Source organism: Aphelocoma coerulescens, chromosome 3, assembly GCF_041296385.1.
Source record: "Aphelocoma coerulescens isolate FSJ_1873_10779 chromosome 3, UR_Acoe_1.0, whole genome shotgun sequence".
NCBI classification, from domain to species: Eukaryota; Metazoa; Chordata; class Aves; order Passeriformes; family Corvidae; genus Aphelocoma; species Aphelocoma coerulescens.
The window spans coordinates 15314274-15337717 of record NC_091016.1 but is presented as its reverse complement, the minus strand read 5'-3'; the positions used below and the strand labels follow the sequence as shown (position 1 = coordinate 15337717).

Genomic DNA, 23444 nt, shown 5'->3' with positions numbered 1-23444 from the left:
GGGATTTAAACCATAGCTAAGCAAACACACGCAGCCAAGTGACACAGAGTTTTTCCTCCAGAAATTGGAAGGAAAACCTGAGGAATTGGCAGCTAGCCCCTCAGAAACATGAGGAGCAAAAGCCAGTCTTCTACCTGAGAGCTGCCTGGGCAGGGGCAATTCTTCCGATTGCATCAGCGTGGCTGTGGCTAGAAAGGGCAGCGAGGAGAGGAATTCAGCGTCTCCTGGCAGCCCCTGAAATCCCAGCTCTCACTTGCGTGCACCGGGGATTCTGCTTCAGACTCTGAACTTGCGCAGCCGCTCCTTGGGCGCTGTTTGCCCCCAGGCACAGCCGTGGGTGCTGCAGCAGCTGTCCCGCACACAGGGCTCTGGAGCCTCCCCGAGGCCGCCAAGGACTGGAGGAGGCCACGTGCCCGGGATCTGGTGCAGCACCGTGGGGCTGTGGGGGATGCTTTGGTCTCTTTGGGGTGGGGGGTGGGGAGCAGGGCAAATGGAATCAAGATGAGACAGGGATCAACCAGCGCCACGCCAGGCAGCGATTTTTCCTACCGGGGCTCCTCTGAGTTTAGCGAGCTAATGAGGCCTGTGGAGCAAACGAGACCCGGAAGCGAGGAGGGAAGGGCTGGCTGGGAAGGAGTCAGATAAAGCCCTTGCAGGCATTTCTCTTTCTCAGGGGCTCCTGGGGAGACAAAGGAGACAAGAAGGATGTCCCATCTCGTGACACTCCCTTTTTTCCTTCAGGAGCTGTACCGCAGTCACTGCATACGAGAGTTTCCATCGTGATCCCTTTGATGCCAGGGAGCACAAAGAACTTGGAACCTTGCCGGAGTCCAGCCCTGCCTGCCTATCTTGGAGCAGAGGGGAAAGATGAAGAAGTATTTGGGCGGGGCTTGAGCCGAAATGGCATTTTGCCGCTTCTGATTTCCTCCAAGCTTTTGCAGCGGGGCGACCACTGCGTCCCTGCAAACCGCTCCCCTTTCCAAAGCACACGCGGGCCTGGCTGGCAGCTCCGGCCTCTCGAAGGGGCTGCTGCCGTTGGCAACAGGAGCTGTTGTTGAAATTTTCGCGTTGCTTAACCCCCCCTGCCAAAGGCCACCGAGTGGCTGAGGAAGGACCCAAAAAGATTACCCTGGAGGAAGGGGACCAAAAGCTTGGAAAAGGATGAAAGAAAGGCTCCGATGACAACGACAAGAACAAGATTTATTTTTGACAGCAAATTAACACCCGCCGCCCTCCAGCCCTCCCAGATTCGCAGGCCGAGCGGTGCTGCTTCCGTGCCTGAGGTGCTGGCACCCTGGGGAGAGAAACCAGAAAGCCGCGGTCAGCCGGACAGGGCTCCTGTCCCCCCTGTCCCAGCACGGCCTGTGCCCGGGCCAGGCTGCTGGCGGTGCCAATTCTCCGTTTCTAGAGGAGAGCAGCATGGCAGGCCACGTTCCACCTCCTCCACTTAAACACGGCAGAGCAGTCTCCTCAGCAGCTGCAAGAGCGGGATGCTCGTGTGCCCGCTGCCGTCTGCCGGAAGCCCTTCTGCCACCCGTTGCTGTGAAGCCGGGTACCCACCTCTGGAGACCTGCTGCCAGGAGAGGAGCCGATCCCGCACGAGGTCCTCGTCCGTCTTGAAGGCGATGGCCCCGCAGACCGCGGCCCCCCGGGGTAGCGCCGGCACCGGACGCACTCCACACACAGGGGGCCAGCGCTTCCCCATGCGGTCCAGGCACCCGGTGCAATCTTCCTGGAAAAAGCAAAGAACGATTGCATGAAAGTCAATTCAAAACAAGACCTGGAAGCAAGAAAAAGCGTCAAAGGTTATCACCGTTTCACGGGCCTGGGGAGGGTCTGAGCACTCCATGCAAGCATTAAGGCTCTCCCACGGCTGGGGAAAAACCCCACCTTTCCCACGCGTAAGCCCACCCCTTCCTCAAGGGCCCGCAAAGCAGACCAGCAGGGGCACGCCTTCGGAACCCGCCCCCCTCTGCTGCCCCCCGTCCCTACGGACGGATGCTTTTGCCAGGCTGGCTCCCCCCGCCCCAGCCCGGGCCAGGCTGGGTGGCAGAAGCTGTCAGCAAGGCCGGGCGCTGGCTCCCCCTGCACAGCATCCGTGCCCTGTCCCGCCAAAAAGCAACTTGGCGGCCGGCGGAAAAATTAATATTCCCCGGTGCCGCCAAGCGGGGAAGCTCCGGCGCCTGGCCCGGCCGAGCCCTGCCACGCCTGGAACCACGAGCATCCCCCCATCCCTCCGCCGGCTGTGGACTCATCTTGATTCCGTCGGGGCGCAGAGCGTGTCCTCCAGGAAGGGGCCGCAACCAAAGCCAACCGGCTTTGCCCCGCCAGCGGCCAGCTCGAGGACGGTGTTGTCCAGCTCCAGGTCGTGCTCCAGAAGAACACCCCGGCGGTGCCTCGGCTTGCGGGGACATCACGATGCCATTGAGCTGCAGGGGGATGTTTCCCCTTTTCCGGTCCGTGGCAACTTCACCGCACTGCCACGACTTCTCCAATAGGATGGGGAGCACTGAGCCGCTTCCTCCACAAGGCGCCGAGGACCAGCGGAAGCATCTCCTCGGCTGCGCTCTCTCCTCCGTGCCACGGCCGCAGGGAAACGCTCTGCCGTTTTCTTCGAGCGCCCCGAGACGCGTGCAGCTGGTGCTTGCTGGGCTCCTGGATCCTACTGTGCAGAGGGATGGATCTCTGCTCTCTCCTGGGCCAGGTGACGGTCCTGCAGCCAAGAATGCTCAAACAGGTCTTCCAAGGACGGCCTGTGCGCGGGGTCCATGGATAAACACCACCGGATGAGGTGCTGGCACTCTGGGGAGAGAAACGGGAAAACGCTGCTCAGCGGGACAAGGCTCCTGCCCCTGCTCTCCCAGATTCCACGGTGCCCAGGCCACACTAGGAGCACTCGGAAGCTGCACCCCAACCTTCCCGTCGATCCTCCCTTTCGGACGAGAGCAGCCCAGAGGCACACGTGCCACCTCCTCCAGCTAACCCCAGCAGATCAGCCTCCTCCCTAGCTGCAAGAGCAGGACGCCTGCGTGCCACCTGCCCTCTGCCAACCACGTCCTTCCCCCCCTCCCCCCGTGCCGTGAAGGCGCATCCCCACCTTGAGACACCCGGGGCGGGAAGAAGAGCTGGCCCCGGATGATGTCCTCATCCGTGTTGAAAGGAAGGTGCCCACAGACCAGCTCATAGAGCAGGATGCCCAGGGACCAGATGGTGGCTGGCTGGCCATGGTAGCAGCCAAAGAGGATCCACTCCGGCGGGCTGTACTCCGGCGTGCCTACGGGACACGGGCGCAGCTCATCAGGCCCTGATGAGTGCTGCTCCCTCCCAGCCAGCTCCCGTTCCACAACAGGCAGCCCTCGCCCCGCCGGAAAGCAACTTGGCTGCAGCCGGCTGCAGAAGGATTTCCCCTCGCTCCCTCCCTCTTCCCCCTCTGCCAGCAAAGGGGGGAATCTCTGCTGCCCGGCTGGGCCCCGCCTTCGGGCTCACCTGACATTCGGGTGTAGAAGGTGTCCTGGAGGACCGTGCCGCACCCGAAGTCGATGAGCTTTGCCTCGCCGGTGGCCAGGTCGACGAGGACGTTCTCGGCCTTGATGTCGCGGTGCAGGACGCCGCGGCTGGTGCAGTGCCGCACGGCCTCCAGCACCTGGCGGAACAGCCCCCGCGCCACGGGCTCCGTCAGGAACCCCCGCTCCTCCAGGAAGTACCAGAGGTCCTGACAGCGCTCCGGACGCTCCATGACCAGCGCGAAGCCGTCGGGCAGCTCGAACCAGTCCAGGAGCCGCACCACGCCGCGGAAGCCAGGGCGCGACACCATCCAGAGCAGCGCCAGCTCCAGGGGCACAAGGGCGCCGTTGTGCTGCGGGGGGGACCGCGATGCCGTCAGCGGGGCCGATGCTGCGCCGAGCCTTCGGCACCCCGGCCCGGCCCCACCGCCGCTCGCCATTGCCCGGCCCGGGACGCTCCGCGGCCCCCGCTCACTGCACGCTCGCTCCCCTCGCAGCGTCCCGGCTCCCACCCTCCCGGGCCTCGCCCTAGCCCCGCCCGCCACGCCCTGCCGGCTTTCACTCACCAGCCGCGCCCACTCCGGGATGCGATCGCGGGACACTCGCTTGATGGCCACCTGCAAGTCAAGGCGAGCGGCGGGCTGAGCTCGTCGCCCGTCGCCCGTCGCCCGTCGCCCGCCGCCCGCCGCCCCCCTCCGACCCGGCCCCACTCTTACCGGGGCGCCGTCGGCGAGCCGGGTCCCGGAGTAAACGCTGCCGCAGCCGCCGCTCCCCAGCAGCGGGCCCTGCCGGTAGAGCTGCTCCAGGGGAGGCTTCTCCGCCCGTGCGGGCGGCACCGCGCTCTCGGCATTCTGCCCGGGGCCCCCGGGCGCTGCTGCTTCCCGAGCCGCCCCGGGGCCGGCGGCCGAGCTGACGAGCGGCGGAGTTCGGAGCGGGGAAGCTGCCGGCGATGCTGCGGACGACGCTGCCGGGGACGGGGCGGGAGCCGGGCGGCAGCGGGGCGGCTCCGGGCGGAAGCGCCGGAGGGGCCTCGTTCGGGGCCGGGGCCGGGCCAGGGCCCGCGCCAGGCGGAGCCAAAAGAGCGTGCTGCTCCGCCAGCACCAGAGCGAGCGGCACTTCCAGCGGCGCCGCTGCCAGTACGGAGAGAGCCCGGCGGAGGCGGCACCGCGGCGGGCCGGGCAGGGGCGGGCAGGGGGCGGCCCCGCCGAGGGGCGGCAGCGGGGCGGCTCCGGGCGGAGCCGCGGGAGGGGCCTCGGCCGGGGCCGGGCCAGGGCCCGCGCCAGGCGGAGCCAAAAGAGCGTGCTGCTCCGCCAGCACCAGAGCCGCTGCCAGGACGGAGAGAGCCCGGCGGAGGCGGCACCGCGGCGGGCACGGGGCGGCCCCGCAGAGGGGCGGTCCGCGGGACGCGGCATGAGCCGCGCTGGGAGAGGCGGAGACAGGGACGGGACGGGACGGGACGGGACGGGACGGGACGGGACGGGACGGGACGGGACGGGAGTGAGTGGAGTGTGAGAGGGAGAAGGGGACGGAGAGCGAGCGGAAATCCGAGTGGAAAACCGATCGAGAGAGGCGCTGCCGCTGCTGCTGCCGCTGCTGCTGCCGCTGCTGCTGCCGCTGCTGCTGCCGCTGCTGCTGCCGCTGCTGCTGCCGCTGAGCCGCCGGAGCGCGCGGCCGTTCCGTTCGTCCGTTCCCTGCGCGAGCCCACCGGAGGAGCCGGCGCGCGCCCCGCGGAAGGGAAGAAGCAAACAAAGAAATAAATGCCCGTGAAAGAAATAACCTAATAAATCAATACAGAAATAAAGAAAAGTGTGGGCTTGTAGCTTTCTTCTTCCTTGGGTGAGATGAAGCATTTCACCGGGAAGAGTTCCCTGTCCTGATGGTTGTGCGACAGTGGACAGGAGTGGAGCCTTTAATTTTCAGGTAGAAAAGATAAATCGTGTCAGTAATGTCATCTCTTTTCATCCTCTGTTGAGACAGTTGCAGGCTGCCAAAAGACAGAGTCTGCAATGTGGAACTTGGTCCCAAGCTTCTTTTTCTGCCAGAGGATGAGGAGGGGAAGTATCCCAGAATCACGGAGTCACGGCATGGTTTGGCTTGGACGGGACCTGAAAGATCACGTCGTTGCAAGCCCCCCTGCTGTGGCTAGGGACCCCTGGCACTGGACCAAGGGCTTGTCTAGAGCTCCATCCAGCCTGGCCTTGAACACTGCCAGGGAGGGGGTAGCCACACCTTCTCCGGGCAACCTGTGCCACGAGAGTCATTTTTCTGAATACCTCATCTAAACCTACTCTCTTTCCGTTTGGATCCATTCTCCCTTGTCCTGTCCTTGCCTGCCCTTGTCCAAAGTCCCTCTCCAGCTTTCTTGTAGGTTGCTGTCAGGTCCTGGAAGGCCACGGTTCCGTCGAGCCTAAGCCTAAGTGTCTTTTGCCGGCTGAAGAAGCCCAGCTGTCTCAGCCTTTCCTTGCAGGAGAGGTGCTCCAGCGCTCGCTAAATCTCGGTGTCCCCCGTCCGCACGTGCTCCAGCCCGTCCGTGTCCTTGCCGTCCGTGCTGGGGAGCCCGGCAGAGCCGGATGCAGCGCTGCAGGTGCAGTGTCACCGGCGTGGAGGAGACACGGCCCTGCCAGCGGCTCCGGGAGCCAGCAGTTGGCGACTGGCCGCCCGCTTGCCAGAGAGCCGGGGCCTTTGTGCCTCCCCTGCTCCCCGCGCCTTTCCCCGCCGCTCCCTCGCTCCCTCGCTCGGGGGAAATCCACCCTCTGCCGCCCCGCCCCGCTGCCCCGGGGGCTCCCCGGCGCCATCTTGAGGGCCCCAGGCCTCGGCCTCACCAGGCTCACCCGAAGGCCGTGGGGACACAAACACACGCACAGAAAGTGCCCTAGGGTTCCAAGGTCAAGCTTTTGCCTACGGCATCAGTTTGCTTTCAGACTGTGGACGAGATTATAAAATCACCAGGAGGAAAGAGCATGAAAAAGTTCTGCTTGGGCAGTACCTCAAGGCTTTGAGGGAGAGGGTTTGTGGTGCTTCCTCGCTCACAGGGAGCTGCAGGAAGTAAAACTAGAAATAAACTAGTAATAAACTAGTAAAAATAGTCATAACCCCGTATTAATTGGAAGGAAAACCTGAGGAATTGGCAGCTAGCCCCTCAGAAACATGAGGAGCAAAAGCCAGTCTTCTACCTGAGAGCTGCCTGGGCAGGGGCAATTCTTCCGATTGCATCAGCGTGGCCGTGGCTAGAAAGGGCAGCGAGGAGAGGAATTCAGCGTCTCCTGGCAGCCCCTGAAATCCCAGCTCTCACTTGCGTGCACCGGGGATTCTGCTTCAGACTCTGAACTTGCGCAGCCGCTCCTTGGGCGCTGTTTGCCCCCAGGCACAGCGGTGGGTGCTGCAGCAGCTGTCCCGCACACAGGGCTCTGGAGCCTCCCCGAGGCCGCCAAGGACTGGACGAGGCCACGTGCCCGGGATCTGGTGCAGCACCGTGGGGCTGTGGGGGATGCTTTGGTCTCTTTGGGGCGGGGGGTGGGGAGCGCCCACTCCGGGATGCGATCGCGGGACACTCGCTTGATGGCCACCTGCAAGTGGGGAGAGAAACCAGAAACAACGCCCATATTTAATGTGACTCCTCCTGGGAAATCATAGAATCACAGAATGATTTATATTGGAAAGATCCTGAGAGATTTTCTACTTCCAAAGCCCTGGCTGTGGGCAGGGACATCTTCCACTAGACGAGGTTGCTCAGGGCTCAATCCAACCTGGCCTTGAATGCTTCCAGGCTTGGGGCATCCACAGCTTCTCTGGGTAACTTGTTCCCTGTACCTCAGCAGCCTCCCAGTAAAGAATTTCTTCCTAGAAACTTGCAAAAGAGAGTAGAACTATTTCTGTAAATACAACAGCAACAAAAGGAGGGCTGAGGAGAATCTCTGCCTTTTACTGGATGTGGGGGGAAACATAGAACAAAGCATGAAGAAAAGCCTGAAGTACTTAATGTACTCTTCCTTCCCTGGGTGAAGACTGTCAGGATGGGCGAGCCCAGGGAGTGGTGGAATTAAATGGAATTAAATGCAGTTGGTGGCTGGTCCCAAGTGGTGTTCCCCAGGGCTCAGCACTGGGGCCAGTCGTGTTTCATATCTTTATTAATGATCTGGAGGAGAGGATCAAGGGCATCTCAGCCAGTTTGCAGACGACGCCAAGCTGGGTGGGAGCGTTGATCTGCTGGAGGGTAGGAAGTCTCTACAGAGAGATCTGGCCAGGCTGGATCATGGGCTGAGGTCAGTTGTATGAGGTTCAACAAGGTGAAGTGTCCCGTCCTGCACTTGGGCCACAACAACCCCACGGAAGGCTACAGGCCGGGGGCAGAGTGGCTGGAAAGCTGCCCAGCAGAAAAGGAGCTGAGGGTGCTGCTTGGCAGTGGCTGAACGTGAGCCAGCGTGTGCCCAGGTGGCCAAGAAGGCCAATGGCATCCCGTCCTGGGATATGCTTTAGTGGTGGCCTTGGCAGTGTTAGCGGCCTCAGGTTATTGGGGGGACTCTGTGATCTTAAAGGTCTTTCCCAATGGAAACAGTTCTGTGATTCTAAACCTCCTCTGTGATTCTAAACCTGTGATTCTAAATGCTCTCGAAACACTTTTATTCCTTGATCTTAAGCTGTGTGTTTGAATTGAGGAGATTTTGTACAGAAAGGTTGGACCAGAAGATAAATGCAGGCAATTTAGCTTCAATGGCACTTGTTTCATCTGCTTTTCTGCTTCCTTTCCCCATGGGGGGCAGATTTGGGAGTATTTGTCTTGTGCTTTTGAGTTCTGGCCCAGACTTGCTCATGGATGTGCTGTAAAACCTTAGCTACCCCTTTCTACTGACAAAATCTTGCAGGCTGGTGGGAATTGCTAGAGACAAGGCTTATAAAGCAGTCCCCAGTATGATTAGCCCAGTGTCCCTGCTTAAATCCAGGCCTGCTTGTATTAAAAAGGAGCAAACTCTTCTAACCACCCCGCCTTTTATTTGTAGCTCTTGGGGCAAGTCCTGTGTGCCATTCCAACTCTTTCTTATCAAATGTGTGAAGTGATGTTGCTGCTGTAGCAGCAGCCTGAGTTCCGTGGGAACAACTCCAAAGCACTGTCCTGGGTCCCACTGCAGTGGGCAAGGTCAGAGACTTGCCTCTGCTGCCATGGGCATCCTGCCATGGGGAGAGCAGCTGCTGGGGCTTCCCCCATTCTGCTGACAGCAGTCTGCCTCCAACATGTGGACTGTATGGCCATGATTTTGACAGAATGTGCAAAATGCATCATTTGAACATTTTTTATGTTGCTCTAACATGACCTGACTCGAGCAGTTTGGTAGGCAGGACGCCCTGTGGGCAGGGCCATGGCAGGGATGGGTGGCTGTCACTTGCACTGGCAGTGTTATTTTTCCATGCAGGCTCCTGATGCTGCGGGGCAACGCACCAGCAGCTGTGTGGGGCCCAGCGACCAGCAGCACACCGAGGAGACCCTCATCTGCACAGAGCCCATCGCCCCTTTGCTCCCCCCATGGCGGCACAAGACAATTCCGCCCCAGGTGAAGGGCTGCAGCAGACTGGAGACTCCTTCAGCCAGGACTCGTTGCAATCTCCTTCCTGCAGCTGTGCCCGGAGGATGTTGGCCTGCAGCGGCGGTGCCGATGGCCAGGAATGCTGCTCGGCTCAGGGAGGCGGAGTGGGTACAAAAGCTGCACTCAAAGCGCTGATCGCGAGACCCCAGAGCCGCTGGCAAGTGCAGCAGCTCTTCTTCATTCCGTGCAAGTGAGAGCCCAGCCTTAGAGCCTGTCCCGGGGGACAGGGAAACGCTCTGTGTATAGTTTTGAATGTTCAGGGACAGCCAAGATGAGAATTGTTTTGAGGCAGGTGATGTTAATGTTGGGTTTGGGTGTGTCTGCAGGAAAGAAAGCAGGAATGAACCCCTGCCACAAGGAAGGAGAACATTTGCATGGCCAATTTACACCCTACAGATACACGGATCATATCGGCCCGCTGAATACTGGGAGCATCTATTGCAGGGGGCAAAGCTTCCTTTAATAGATGGGAAAGATGAGATTTGAACAAATAATTTTGCTGATGCAGAAAAAGGGATGAGACCCACTGATCCCTTGCCTCAGGGTTAGTTCTGCCAAATCCTGGGCACGGCCCCTTTGGAATGATTCCTTAATTGCTGATATGCAGCTGGAATGCTGAATGCATCTGGGGAGAAGAATTGCTGAGTATGTAAGGTGGCATTTTTGCTGGATTAATTCTGGACTAGGAGTGTGTAGGTACAAAAATACTGTTAGCGAGGATTTTCTTGCTATTTTCTAAGTCTGTGAGAGACTTTTCTCTCTCACAGAAGAGGTAGCAGGGAATGTAAACACCCAAGACACCTGCAACCTTGAAAAGTCTTGTTTATGGTATAGTAGAAAAATATTTTGACAATGGATGTTTTAGGATTTTAGCCAATCACCCCCAAGGGGTGGCTGGTCCTTTGTCCAATTAGACTATGAAGAAAAAAGTCTATAAAAGACTTTGTAAAATAATTCAATGAATCAATCTTGCTGCACAATTCCTGCCTGCTGGATCTTCTCTCCTCCGCCTCCCTATGGCTGTGGGACACAGTGATATACCGTAGGAACCAGGCCTGCGGTAATAGGAGTGAGCTATCTCATTAAAGCTTATCTTTCTCTCTTTTACTATTGACTGTAATGTTCTACAGGGGGAAAAAAATCCTGATTTCAGAAAGTTATTCTTTTTTTTTTACCGCTTGGCTGCCACATGATTTTATCATCGGTGGAGGACTGTAGAGAATGATTAGTTCTCTGAGTTTTAGGAGCTCTGTTGGAGAGCATTTCAGAATGACCTGCCCAGTGGTTTTTCCATTAGGAAGATTTTCAATTGTTAGGATTAGCCAAGATCAGAAATATTTTGAGGCAGGTCATGTTTATGTTGGGTTTGGGTGTCTCTGCAGGAAGGAAAGCAGGGAATAAACCCCTAGAAAAATGAAGTAGAGCAAAAGTGGATTGTTTGGATAGGCCAGTTTGTTCCCTACAGATATGGGCTGCTTGAATACTGGGGATATCTAATGGAGAGTGCAAAGCTTCTTCAACTTCTAACATGGGGTACCACTGTTCATGTGCCAGCCCTTCGTTTGTTGTGAACAGAAAAAATCAAATCCAAAAAGTGCAAAACCCAGCCCAGATCTGAGTGGGAGTTACAAAAATAAATGCCTTGAGAAGTAGCTTTGGAAAGTGCCTTTCCTCCTAGACAGTGTCAAACCCACAGGCCTAGCCTGCTGGGGCTTAGGGCTGGCTGCCCTTGGGAAGGGAAGGGGATGGTGTTGGGATGGGGGTTTTGCGGCCATGGAAACGAGAGAACCACGGGCGAGCGTGTCACAAAGGGGCAGCCCCGCGCTGAGGTTGTGAAGGTCGCGGGTGTCACAGGCACAGCGGCAGGAGACGCGTCCGGCTCTGCCTCTCTGCGCCGACTGCTGGCGATTGGAGTCCCCCGACCTTGTTCTAAGGCTGGGTACCAAGCTCCCGTCGCTGTCTACGCCGAGAGCGTTCCCAAATTCAAACCCAGATACTTCTGCGAGGCAGAAGCACGGGTTCGAACATGGACTTCACTGGAAAAGGAAAGACCGCTGAAGAAAAAGGTGAGGATAGAATGGAGATGAAAGGCCTCGGCCAAATGGAAAAAAATCCCAGCAGATTTCAGGGAAGACTGGTCGATGGTGGTCAGTGCGGGCTCTGTGTCAGAGTAGGTGGCTGACAGGTACAGATGATCCTGCAAGGATGCCCAAGGCATCACAACATTCTGTCCTTGGTTTACTCTGCTTTCTCCTTTTTCTCAGTAGCCAAATCACTCATACTGCCAGTAAGGACAGGGACTGTGGCCACAGCAGACCACAAAGTGGACATGGTCATAAGATGCAAGGCCTGTTTCTATCTTAGCCATCAATGTCAGGTCTCACTAAAAATAAATTTCCCCTTCTTCGTCTGCTGGCTGATCAGCTCAAACCCTGAGGATGTTATAACGGTGCTATTAAAACACCAGCAAGGCCTGCCTGCTTGCTGAGAGGTCTTGCTGGTTTGCAGGAACAGCAGTCAGGACTGTGTGGGTCTGTACTTGGTATGCACAGAAGCCCAGTCTCAAGAAGGAATGGGTTTTTTCCCCTCTTATCATTGCAGCCTTCCACCTTGCCCTTCAGGCTTGCCAGGTCCATACTGTTAAGAACAATCACAGTGATGCTAGTTTCATGAAAGATAAAAACAAAGCAAACTTCTCAATACTTAAAAAATCCTTGGATGACTTACCCATTCAATGAGTAGATAGCAGAGGCTGGAGTTCGACTAACTCACTTCTTCCCTTGTACCTGATCTACAGCTTCTTCTGGAGACAAAACCTCAAGGAAGAAGTGGATGGAGACCATGCCTAAGGAGGGCCCTGTGTGGCCTCCCCACCCTGGTGCCCTCCCGCCTCTGCCTGGCTGCAAGGATGCTGTGCAGACCCCCAGGCTTGGCAGTGCAGGTCTCCGCTCGCAGCCTGCTCAGGGGGCCTTGGCCCAGGAGCCCCGGCAGGGGCAGCTGAGCAGCGCTGCCCCCGGGGTCACTGCCAGGGAGGACACGGTGAAGGCTGAGCATGGCTCAGCCTCACAAAGAGGTAAGGAGGGAGCTGGGCCGCTCTCTGGCGGGAGGAAGGCTCTTGTGCCAGCCTAGAGAGCCTGGGCACATTGCCAGGGAACAGTTCTGCCCTGCATGTGCCCCCTGCAATGAGCTGTGCAGCTCCCAGTGCCCCGTGTAGCTGTAGGGCTGCTCAGCTGTGGGGCCAGGAGAGGAGCAGGAGGGTGCGTGTGCAGCTGAGCCATTCCTGGAAAGCACAGGGCTCTGGGCTCCCTGCTGTCCCAGGGCAGCCCGGAGGCCAGGCTGTTCCTGTGCTGGCTCTCTGGAAGTGGGTCAGGGTGTCTCCCTGGTCTGCCTCAAGTGGCTGCTGGCAGGAGCGTGTTTCCCTGTGCAGCTCTTTAGAAGTTTCCAGGTGGTCTGTCCCATTAAATACGTAGCTTCAGATGCTTTAGGTTTGCATTGCGGCCTCTCTTATATTTTGTGTCTCCACTTTGCAGGCATGACTGGTACAGTCTTATCAAGAAGTTTTCCTTGGACATTTCCTATGTTCCCTAACCGTCAAAGCCCTTGCCTCCTGTCCAGAAGAGCTCTCTTTCCTCAAGCTCAGGAAGAGGGTTCTGCCTGTCTGAAGAATGTTTGAAGATTTGGATTTTTACATTAGGCTTTGTAGTTACAGATGTACATATGTTCTGACATGTAGATGTAGGTTTGAATAAATGTGTTGTAATTTTATATTTTAAAATTTGAAAATAGATTTTCAACTGTATATCTTTTATTTTGAGGGGTTTTTTTTCAGTTTTAAATAAAATAATTTTTAAAAAAAACAAGCCGAGAATGTGAGACCTGCTGGCCTAGAGGTTGTCAGAGTGCAGCTGACTCAACAAGCCATTGTCTCACGGTATTCTTTCCTCACAGGGCCTCTCCTCTTCCTCTTTTGCCATGTTTTCTTCATGTCATTTGTGCTGCTGTTTGTTAGTTAGCATTCCAATGGGGCCACCTATTACCATGTTTGGGGGACAATGGACCCAGAAGATCCTGTGTAGTCTACAGTTTTCTGCCTCAATGTATTCTGTGCTCACAAAAGGCCTGAGCAAAGCAACAAAGAGAATGTGCCCAAATCCCAAAGCTTTGCTCCTTTGCAATCTCAGACAGATCTGGCTCAGAGGTGTCTTCAATCACAATTCCATAGGTAAGAAGAGGACGTGTATTTCACTGGCAAAAGAGGCACTGCTTTGGAAAAGGCATCTGTATGTATATTTACCCAGGACAGCAGTCCAACAGCGTTGTTTGCGACTTGTTTGCAGAAGGATGAGCGAACTGTGAGGTTATTGAACAGGTGACAAGGGTTCCTCAAATCTGTACTGCAGCCTGGGTGCCATTCAGCCCAGAGTTATGGGATAATGGCGTAGTACGTCCCACACACATTCTGCCTCCAAGAAAAGCTTGGCTTGGCTTAATCGAGTGAAATAAATAGAAGAGCAATGAAATGGACATTTAAACTCGGCACTTTAGAGTGATTCTCCTGCTTTCCAATGTCAGCCCTGTAGCTCATGCTCCCAAGGCTTGTTATGAACGAGTGTTTGAGATTGCTTAAAAATTCACTGTCAAGGTTATCAGTAAAACCAGATTGAATATGTCCTAGGTTACAGTGTAAGATGCAACCAACAGTATGTATTCTATTGTCACCTTCACAAGCTGTTAAAAGAGATGGGGCTGTGTTTGTTATCTCCTACCATGACTCATCCTTGCTAAATCCCTCTGGAGGCTATCTCTGTTTAATGGGCAAGCAATGACCCACTGCATGACTCATAGAATTACATCAGCCCCTTGGGAGATGCTCCACCCAGGGGGAGGAGCCAAGCATTCCCACCTGGATATAATCAGGTAGGATTGAAGCACAAGCAGCTCTTCCCTCCTGGGTTCCCAGAGGATAAGAGTTACTACTGGACCTTCAGCCGAAGACCAGACCCTTCAACAGGATCACTGCTTCAATAGGACCACTTCATCTGGGCTGCTACCACCACCCTGATTAACAGGGTGTCAGGTTGTATCCTGACTCTGTCAGTGTTCTTGTACTATTGCAATTATTTTCATTTTCCTATTAAATTACAGTTCTGTCTTGTGATTTCTCACTGGTTTGCTTTCAAACTAGTGCAGAATATGAAGTAACAGCTCAACAAAATTTGTTGGCAACATTCACACTATTACTTACTAGTCCTTTAAGGCACAACAAGGGAAAAAAGCAACACACAAAATGCAGTCAATCAAACCAGACATGAACTGAGAACTCTGTGTGTGTGTGTGTTGTGTGTGTGTGTATGTTTAGACGGGTTTTGACAAAGGGAGAGAAAGGACAAGGATGAAAAGGAATGTGGCCTAAAAGCTTAACAGCACTCAAGCTTAACAGTAGTTAAACTGGAGCCGTGAGGAGTGGGGGGATTGGCCCAGGATCCATTGTTGATCAACGATCCTGTGAGTACAGGAAACTTGAGCTCGCTGGCTCTGAGAGGCCCCACTGGAGGTTGCCAGTGGCAGCTGCTGTGGTCCAGGAGAGCTTCGAGGGCTTCCTTTTGGGCCGCTGTTGATGGGCCACAAGACAGTGGGCTTCAGTCATAAAATGCTTCCTCATGGCCGCACTTTGGGTCAGCAGCCTGTCTTTGGAAGTGCGAGAAGAAGGATGTTATGGCATTCAGGCAAGAAAAGTAGTTTCCAAGACTGTTCATAGAAAACCCCAGGATCTGGTTAGACAGCACAAGTTCTGGGAGCACTCAGTGTTTTGGGCAAGCTCAAGAGGAGCTTAGTCCAGGGGCTGTTCATCAAGGCTGAGGCCTAACAAGCATTTCTGAGATCACAGTGTGGCCTGATAAGGCCAGGGAAGATTCACCACCCCAGTGTGAAGCATGAAGTTTTGATGTAAAAAGCCATGGCCCAGTGGAACCCCGGGGCAGTTTCCTCAGGCCTGCGGGAGAATCCTACTGCAGATCCTTGTGCCACTGATTCCATCTCTCCCCACTTTTCTCAGTTCTTAGTGGCAAGGTCACTTAGGTTAGACACACAGCTCACAAGAAGTGCTCCTGTGTTTCTCTATACAATGAATTAAAGTGAGACTACACATCCCAAATCTGCGTTTTCTTTCTGGCAATCTGACTGATTGCAGGAATTTCTGGAGCAGGAAGTTTGCTTCCTCAAATATTTACTGTGCATGGTAATGAGCACAGAGAAAAGATTTAATGTTAAAAGCTTTGCCCAGGCAATGCTCCTTTGACAAGTTCTCTCCTTAGCTCTCCTTGGGAAGATCTGAAAGGTTCAATGACCCCAGCAAAAGCTCCTGCAATGGTTGTCCGCCAGCAGAGCAGGGCTGTCAGCTGTGAACCAAGTGTTGCCACAGGCAGCAGCTTAGCCAGGGCAGCAAATCAGGAGCTAGGAAGGAGCTGATCTGAAGGCCAAACCTCCTTAGCTCCTTCCAAGAGCACTGCAACAATTCCTCATTCCAAGGAGGTGCAGTGCTGGACACCAGAGCTCTGTGTGAGGACTGGACACAAGTTTGCTCCCACGGAGTGCCGTGATGGTTTCTGCAGGAGCTGTGGGCTCCTGTGCCTGCCGGACACCATGAGGAGAGAAGGAGCCAAGTACACTGACACACCTTTGCCTTGAGCATAGCCCGGCCTTGACCAAACACACTGAAAGGTTCCCCCTTGGCCCATGTCTCGAAACGCCAGGTCAGCTGTTTGATGACTCCAGTTGGTTTGGTGTAAAAAAATTTCCCTCAGAAATACTAGTGTCTTGGGGTGACTTTATGATGTGTATTCCTTATCGCTGCCCTATGCCCAGAAATTAATTTTGTGCCTTTTTATGCCTTTAAACTGAGCCTGAGAAGGGGAAGGAAAAACTGAGCAAAACTTTTTCAAAGCAGTTTGCAGCTTGTTCAAGGTCACACAGAGATAGCGACTTTTTTTCCAGCTGTGGCAGGGGAGGGAGGAGGCACCCGGCTCGCGGCTGCCCGGTCAGTTTTTGGCCAGTTGTTCAGTTTCTTTTTCTCCAGAGAGAGACTGAGAGTTGAACATTTTTTCCTTCCCTGGCATTTCAGATTTTCTCTCTTTTCTACTGGACTGCTTCAATATCAGTGCACGTCGAGAGGACTTTCCATCGAGCACAGAGGGCCTGGCCCTGGGCCAAGTCCCAGCTCCGAGGAGACCAAAGGGAGAGCTCTTAACACTTTCCCAGGTTTTTTCTCCACAGCGAGAGATTTTTATTATTTAGCATTATTTTCCTTTTCCCGTGTGTTTGTTAAAGAAATAGTTTTTATCTCTTTCCCTTTCCTTTGAGGAAAATTTATTTTTTCCTGAAGCTGGTGGGGGAGGGGTGGTGACCTGCCTTCTCTCAGGGGATATATTTCAAAATTTGGCCAAACCGGTACAACTAGGTTTGTCTTCCTCCGTGCCTTCCTCTCAGCAGCCTTGGGGTTGTTCCTATGTGAAGCCATCTGTCTCAGTTTGAGAAAACTTAGGGCAGTCTGGAATAAGTTGTCTCCTCTAAACTGTTCCAACAATCCCTTTCCAGCAATAGGAAATGAATACTAATAGATGAAAGTGGAAAAAACCCAACACTTTATTAACAAACAGAATGCCCACAAGGCAAGGAAAAATAAGTAAGTAACTTGTAGATATCAAACTGTCAGACCTCACCGTCCTCCCACTGGAACAAAGACCCAAAATGCCAGAGGAAAACCCGCCCATGACACGCGTTACAAGATGGCGCCGGCTTCTCTCTCGGGAAAAACAGGAGCTATCACGGAGTAGTTCTAGCAGCAGATGAAAGCTCGGTGGCTCGCCCAGCGTCGACTTCCCCCCCACGGCAGAGCTCCGCAGAACGGTCATGGCAGGTGAAGTGGCTGGGCTGGTGCCCCTCGGTGTCTTTTCTCCCCAGCGTGGCTCAGCTCACAGACTCTTGGGCTGGGAGCGGGGCCACTCCACTTCTGCAGGCACGATGTCCCCGGTCTTGGACAAACAGTTTTCTCCTAGGAGAGCCCTGCATACTGTTCCACACATCTTTCATAAAGGCCCAAACCAACTCCAGACACTGTACCTACAGCAGGTTTCCATAAAGGACTGCAGAAGTCCAGGACAGCTGCAAGTGAGTGTTGGAAGGGTTTTATCCTGGTCCTGACAACAGAAATCTTAATAATCTGAAGGAATTTCATTCAGATGTAGTATAGGATCGGAGTTTTTTCTATGGATATGTTTCACGATGACTAACAAGCCGGTACAAGGCTGCCATGTGAAAGCATGAGCATGTCCTCCAAAGTGACCAGATTAATTGTCCATTTTATTATTCTTCTGGTTTTTTCCCCTCTAATAAGCCAAGGCAAGCTTTTCCTGGAGACAGAACATGTGTGGGATGAACTGTGGTCCCTCGCAGGGTCACAGGGCTGGCAGTGACAAAGCAGGCAATCTGCTTCATTGGGAACCACTACAGAGCTACATCCCAGTGTGGGTTTCAGTAGCAGGGTATTATTAAGAGCTCCTTTCCTGCATGAGATACAAAAAGAAGGTCCCTGATGATCATCTTGCAGCCATGCAGTAAAGAAGTGATCCTGCTGCCCTAATTAAGCTTTGGCTGTGGCAATTACACTCTTCCCACTCACCTTTTCACACAGACACTTCAGGTTTTGCCCCACACTCCTGCAATACTGGCAGTCGCTGTTTCCTATTGACTGTTCTTCCCCAGAGAGTGACAGTATAGCTGCAGCTTGGAAACAAAATGCCCTGAGATCTGGGTATCTTGAAGGAGCATGAAATGCTAATTAAATGTTAATCTTGGTACCCAGATCTGCACTTACCAGTATTCTGAGGCACCAGCAGGAGGATCATGCGTCATTCCCGTTTGTTGGTGTTCCTGTTTCTGATGTGCAAGAGCAATGACTTAGCGGAGAGACAAAAATGCCCCTATTCAAACAGTGGGTGTGCAAGTAGACATGAAGTTTCACTGTCTTTTCTAGGATATTTTAGAAAGATCTAAGAGAATATTGCAGGAGGGAGCAGGTGCCTAATTTTGTCTCCAGAGGAATCCCCAAAGGACACATCACTCTGCTGGTGATGGCAGGAAACCCCATAAGCTCACAGACTAGTTTTCCCTGACACATACCAGCCTTCCCAGGCTTTACTAGGCTGGGATTTAAACCATAGCAAAGCAAACACACGCAGCCAAGTGACACAGAGTTTTTCCTCCAGAAATTGGAAGGAAAACCTGAGGAATTGGCAGCTAGCCCCTCAGAAACATGAGGAGCAAAAGCCAGTCTTCTACCTGAGAGCTGCCTGGGCAGGGGCAATTCTTCCGATTGCATCAGCGTGGCCGTGGCTAGAAAGGGCAGCGAGGAGAGGAATTCAGCGTCTCCTGGCAGCCCCTGAAATCCCAGCTCTCACTTGCGTGCACCGGGGATTCTGCTTCAGACTCTGAACTTGCGCAGCCGCTCCTTGGGCGCTGTTTGCCCCCAGGCACAGCCGTGGGTGCTGCAGCAGCTGTCCCGCACACAGGGCTCTGGAGCCTCCCCGAGGCCGCCAAGGACTGGAGGAGGCCACGTGCCCGGGATCTGGTGCAGCACCGTGGGGCTGTGGGGGATGCTTTGGTCTCTTTGGGGCGGGGGGTGGGGAGCAGGGCAAATGGAATCAAGATGAGACAGGGATCAACCAGCGCCACGCCAGGCAGCGATTTTTCCTACCGGGGCTCCTCTGAGTTTAGCGAGCTAATGAGGCCTGTGGAGCAAACGAGACCCGGAAGCGAGGAGGGAAGGGCTGGCTGGGAAGGAGTCAGATAAAGCCCTTGCAGGCATTTCTCTTTCTCAGGGGCTCCTGGGGAGACAAAGGAGACAAGAAGGATGTCCCATCTCGTGACACTCCCTTTTTTCCTTCAGGAGCTGTACCGCAGTCACTGCATACGAGAGTTTCCATCGTGATCCCTTTGATGCCAGGGAGCACAAAGAACTTGGAACCTTGCCGGAGTCCAGCCCTGCCTGCCTATCTTGGAGCAGAGGGGAAAGATGAAGAAGTATTTGGGCGGGGCTTGAGCCGAAATGGCATTTTGCCGCTTCTGATTTCCTCCAAGCTTTTGCAGCGGGGCGACCACTGCGTCCCTGCAAACCGCTCCCCTTTCCAAAGCACACGCGGGCCTGGCTGGCAGCTCCGGCCTCTCGAAGGGGCTGCTGCCGTTGGCAACAGGAGCTGTTGTTGAAATTTTCGCGTTGCTTAACCCCCCCTGCCAAAGGCCACCGAGTGGCTGAGGAAGGACCCAAAAAGATTACCCTGGAGGAAGGGGACCAAAAGCTTGGAAAAGGATGAAAGAAAGGCTCCGATGACAACGACAAGAACAAGATTTATTTTTGACAGCAAATTAACACCCGCCGCCCTCCAGCCCTCCCAGATTCGCAGGCCGAGCGGTGCTGCTTCCGTGCCTGAGGTGCTGGCACCCTGGGGAGAGAAACCAGAAAGCCGCGGTCAGCCGGACAGGGCTCCTGTCCCCCCTGTCCCAGCACGGCCTGTGCCCGGGCCAGGCTGCTGGCGGTGCCAATTCTCCGTTTCTAGAGGAGAGCAGCATGGCAGGCCACGTTCCACCTCCTCCACTTAAACACGGCAGAGCAGTCTCCTCAGCAGCTGCAAGAGCGGGATGCTCGTGTGCCCGCTGCTGTCTGCCGGAAGCCCTTCTGCCACCCGTTGCTGTGAAGCCGGGTACCCACCTCTGGAGACCTGCTGCCAGGAGAGGAGCCGATCCCGCACGAGGTCCTCGTCCGTCTTGAAGGCGATGGCCCCGCAGACCGCGGCCCCCCGGGGTAGCGCCGGCACCGGACGCACTCCACACACAGGGGGCCAGCGCTTCCCCATGCGGTCCAGGCACCCGGTGCAATCTTCCTGGAAAAAGCAAAGAACGATTGCATGAAAGTCAATTCAAAACAAGACCTGGAAGCAAGAAAAAGCGTCAAAGGTTATCACCGTTTCACGGGCCTGGGGAGGGTCTGAGCACTCCATGCAAGCATTAAGGCTCTCCCACGGCTGGGGAAAAACCCCACCTTTCCCACGCGTAAGCCCACCCCTTCCTCAAGGGCCCGCAAAGCAGACCAGCAGGGGCACGCCTTCGGAACCCGCCCCCCTCTGCTGCCCCCCGTCCCTACGGACGGATGCTTTTGCCAGGCTGGCTCCCCCCGCCCCAGCCCGGGCCAGGCTGGGTGGCAGAAGCTGTCAGCAAGGCCGGGCGCTGGCTCCCCCTGCACAGCATCCGTGCCCTGTCCCGCCAAAAAGCAACTTGGCGGCCGGCGGAAAAATTAATATTCCCCGGTGCCGCCAAGCGGGGAAGCTCCGGCGCCTGGCCCGGCCGAGCCCTGCCACGCCTGGAACCACGAGCATCCCCCCATCCCTCCGCCGGCTGTGGACTCATCTTGATTCCGTCGGGGCGCAGAGCGTGTCCTCCAGGAAGGGGCCGCAACCAAAGCCAACCGGCTTTGCCCCGCCAGCGGCCAGCTCGAGGACGGTGTTGTCCAGCTCCAGGTCGTGCTCCAGAAGAACACCCCGGCGGTGCCTCGGCTTGCGGGGACATCACGATGCCATTGAGCTGCAGGGGGATGTTTCCCCTTTTCCGGTCCGTGGCAACTTCACCGCACTGCCACGACTTCTCCAATAGGATGGGGAGCACTGAGCCGCTTCCTCCACAAGGCGCCGAGGACCAGCGGAAGCATCTCCTCGGCTGCGCTCTCTCCTCCGTGCCACGGCCGCAGGGAAACGCTCTGCCGTTTTCTTCGAGCGCCCCGAGACGCGTGCAGCTGGTGCTTGCTGGGCTCCTGGATCCTACTGTGCAGAGGGATGGATCTCTGCTCTCTCCTGGGCCAGGTGACGGTCCTGCAGCCAAGAATGCTCAAACAGGTCTTCCAAGGACGGCCTGTGCGCGGGGTCCATGGATAAACACCACCGGATGAGGTGCTGGCACTCTGGGGAGAGAAACGGGAAAACGCTGCTCAGCGGGACAAGGCTCCTGCCCCTGCTCTCCCAGATTCCACGGTGCCCAGGCCACACTAGGAGCACTCGGAAGCTGCACCCCAACCTTCCCGTCGATCCTCCCTTTCGGACGAGAGCAGCCCAGAGGCACACGTGCCACCTCCTCCAGCTAACCCCAGCAGATCAGCCTCCTCCCTAGCTGCAAGAGCAGGACGCCTGCGTGCCACCTGCCCTCTGCCAACCACGTCCTTCCCCCCCTCCCCCCGTGCCGTGAAGGCGCATCCCCACCTTGAGACACCCGGGGCGGGAAGAAGAGCTGGCCCCGGATGATGTCCTCATCCGTGTTGAAAGGAAGGTGCCCACAGACCAGCTCATAGAGCAGGATGCCCAGGGACCAGATGGTGGCTGGCTGGCCATGGTAGCAGCCAAAGAGGATCCACTCCGGCGGGCTGTACTCCGGCGTGCCTACGGGACACGGGCGCAGCTCATCAGGCCCTGATGAGTGCTGCTCCCTCCCAGCCAGCTCCCGTTCCACAACAGGCAGCCCTCGCCCCGCCGGAAAGCAACTTGGCTGCAGCCGGCTGCAGAAGGATTTCCCCTCGCTCCCTCCCTCTTCCCCCTCTGCCAGCAAAGGGGGGAATCTCTGCTGCCCGGCTGGGCCCCGCCTTCGGGCTCACCTGACATTCGGGTGTAGAAGGTGTCCTGGAGGACCGTGCCGCACCCGAAGTCGATGAGCTTTGCCTCGCCGGTGGCCAGGTCGACGAGGACGTTCTCGGCCTTGATGTCGCGGTGCAGGACGCCGCGGCTGGTGCAGTGCCGCACGGCCTCCAGCACCTGGCGGAACAGCCCCCGCGCCACGGGCTCCGTCAGGAACCCCCGCTCCTCCAGGAAGTACCAGAGGTCCTGACAGCGCTCTGGACGCTCCATGACCAGCGCGAAGCCGTCGGGCAGCTCGAACCAGTCCAGGAGCCGCACCACGCCGCGGAAGCCAGGGCGCGACACCATCCAGAGCAGCGCCAGCTCCAGGGGCACAAGGGCGCCGTTGTGCTGCGGGGGGGACCGCGATGCCGTCAGCGGGGCCGATGCTGCGCCGAGCCTTCGGCACCCCGGCCCGGCCCCACCGCCGCTCGCCATTGCCCGGCCCGGGACGCTCCGCGGCCCCCGCTCACTGCACGCTCGCTCCCCTCGCAGCGTCCCGGCTCCCACCCTCCCGGGCCTCGCCCTAGCCCCGCCCGCCACGCCCTGCCGGCTTTCACTCACCAGCCGCGCCCACTCCGGGATGCGATCGCGGGACACTCGCTTGATGGCCACCTGCAAGTCAAGGCGAGCGGCGGGCTGAGCTCGTCGCCCGTCGCCCGTCGCCCGTCGCCCGCCGCCCGCCGCCCCCCTCCGACCCGGCCCCACTCTTACCGGGGCGCCGTCGGCGAGCCGGGTCCCGGAGTAAACGCTGCCGCAGCCGCCGCTCCCCAGCAGCGGGCCCTGCCGGTAGAGCTGCTCCAGGGGAGGCTTCTCCGCCCGTGCGGGCGGCACCGCGCTCTCGGCATTCTGCCCGGGGCCCCCGGGCGCTGCTGCTTCCCGAGCCGCCCCGGGGCCGGCGGCCGAGCTGACGAGCGGCGGAGTTCGGAGCGGGGAAGCTGCCGGCGATGCTGCGGACGACGCTGCCGGGGACGGGGCGGGAGCCGGGCGGCAGCGGGGCGGCTCCGGGCGGAAGCGCCGGAGGGGCCTCGTTCGGGGCCGGGGCCGGGCCAGGGCCCGCGCCAGGCGGAGCCAAAAGAGCGTGCTGCTCCGCCAGCACCAGAGCGAGCGGCACTTCCAGCGGCGCCGCTGCCAGTACGGAGAGAGCCCGGCGGAGGCGGCACCGCGGCGGGCCGGGCAGGGGCGGGCAGGGGGCGGCCCCGCCGAGGGGCGGCAGCGGGGCGGCTCCGGGCGGAGCCGCGGGAGGGGCCTCGGCCGGGGCCGGGCCAGGGCCCGCGCCAGGCGGAGCCAAAAGAGCGTGCTGCTCCGCCAGCACCAGAGCCGCTGCCAGGACGGAGAGAGCCCGGCGGAGGCGGCACCGCGGCGGGCACGGGGCGGCCCCGCAGAGGGGCGGCCCGCGGGACGCGGCATGAGCCGCGCTGGGAGAGGCGGAGACAGGGACGGGACGGGACGGGACGGGACGGGAGTGAGTGGAGTGTGAGAGGGAGAAGGGGACGGAGAGCGAGCGGAAATCCGAGTGGAAAACCGATCGAGAGAGGCGCTGCTGCTGCTGCTGCTGCCGCTGCTGCTGCTGCTGCTGCCGCTGCTGCTGCCGCTGCTGCTGCCGCTGAGCCGCCGGAGCGCGCGGCCGTTCCGTTCGTCCGTTCCCTGCGCGA

The 23444-nt window shown here is 57.4% G+C and overlaps 2 protein-coding genes across 2 annotated transcripts; both read right to left on the bottom strand.

Moving 5' to 3' along the window:
• Window positions 1-1724: 1724 nt before the first annotated feature.
• Window positions 1725-20837, bottom strand: LOC138107001 (serine/threonine-protein kinase pim-2-like). The gene is made up of 8 exons (XM_069008332.1): window positions 20763-20837; window positions 19845-20016; window positions 4821-5194; window positions 4220-4720; window positions 4070-4120; window positions 3487-3856; window positions 3098-3274; window positions 1725-2802 (listed from the first exon to the last, which is right to left on the bottom strand). Exons 1-8 carry the CDS (start codon window positions 20835-20837, stop codon window positions 2663-2665), a joined length of 1860 nt encoding a protein of 619 aa, XP_068864433.1. The 3' UTR covers window positions 1725-2662.
• On the bottom strand, window positions 20009-22998 carry LOC138107000 (serine/threonine-protein kinase pim-1-like; the record flags this gene model as incomplete). Its single annotated transcript, XM_069008331.1, has 5 exons — window positions 20009-21086; window positions 21382-21558; window positions 21771-22140; window positions 22354-22404; window positions 22504-22998. Coding segments are annotated over 5 exons (1233 nt in total), but the record flags the coding sequence as incomplete, so codon positions are not given.
• Between the last annotated feature and the right edge of the window lie 446 nt (window positions 22999-23444).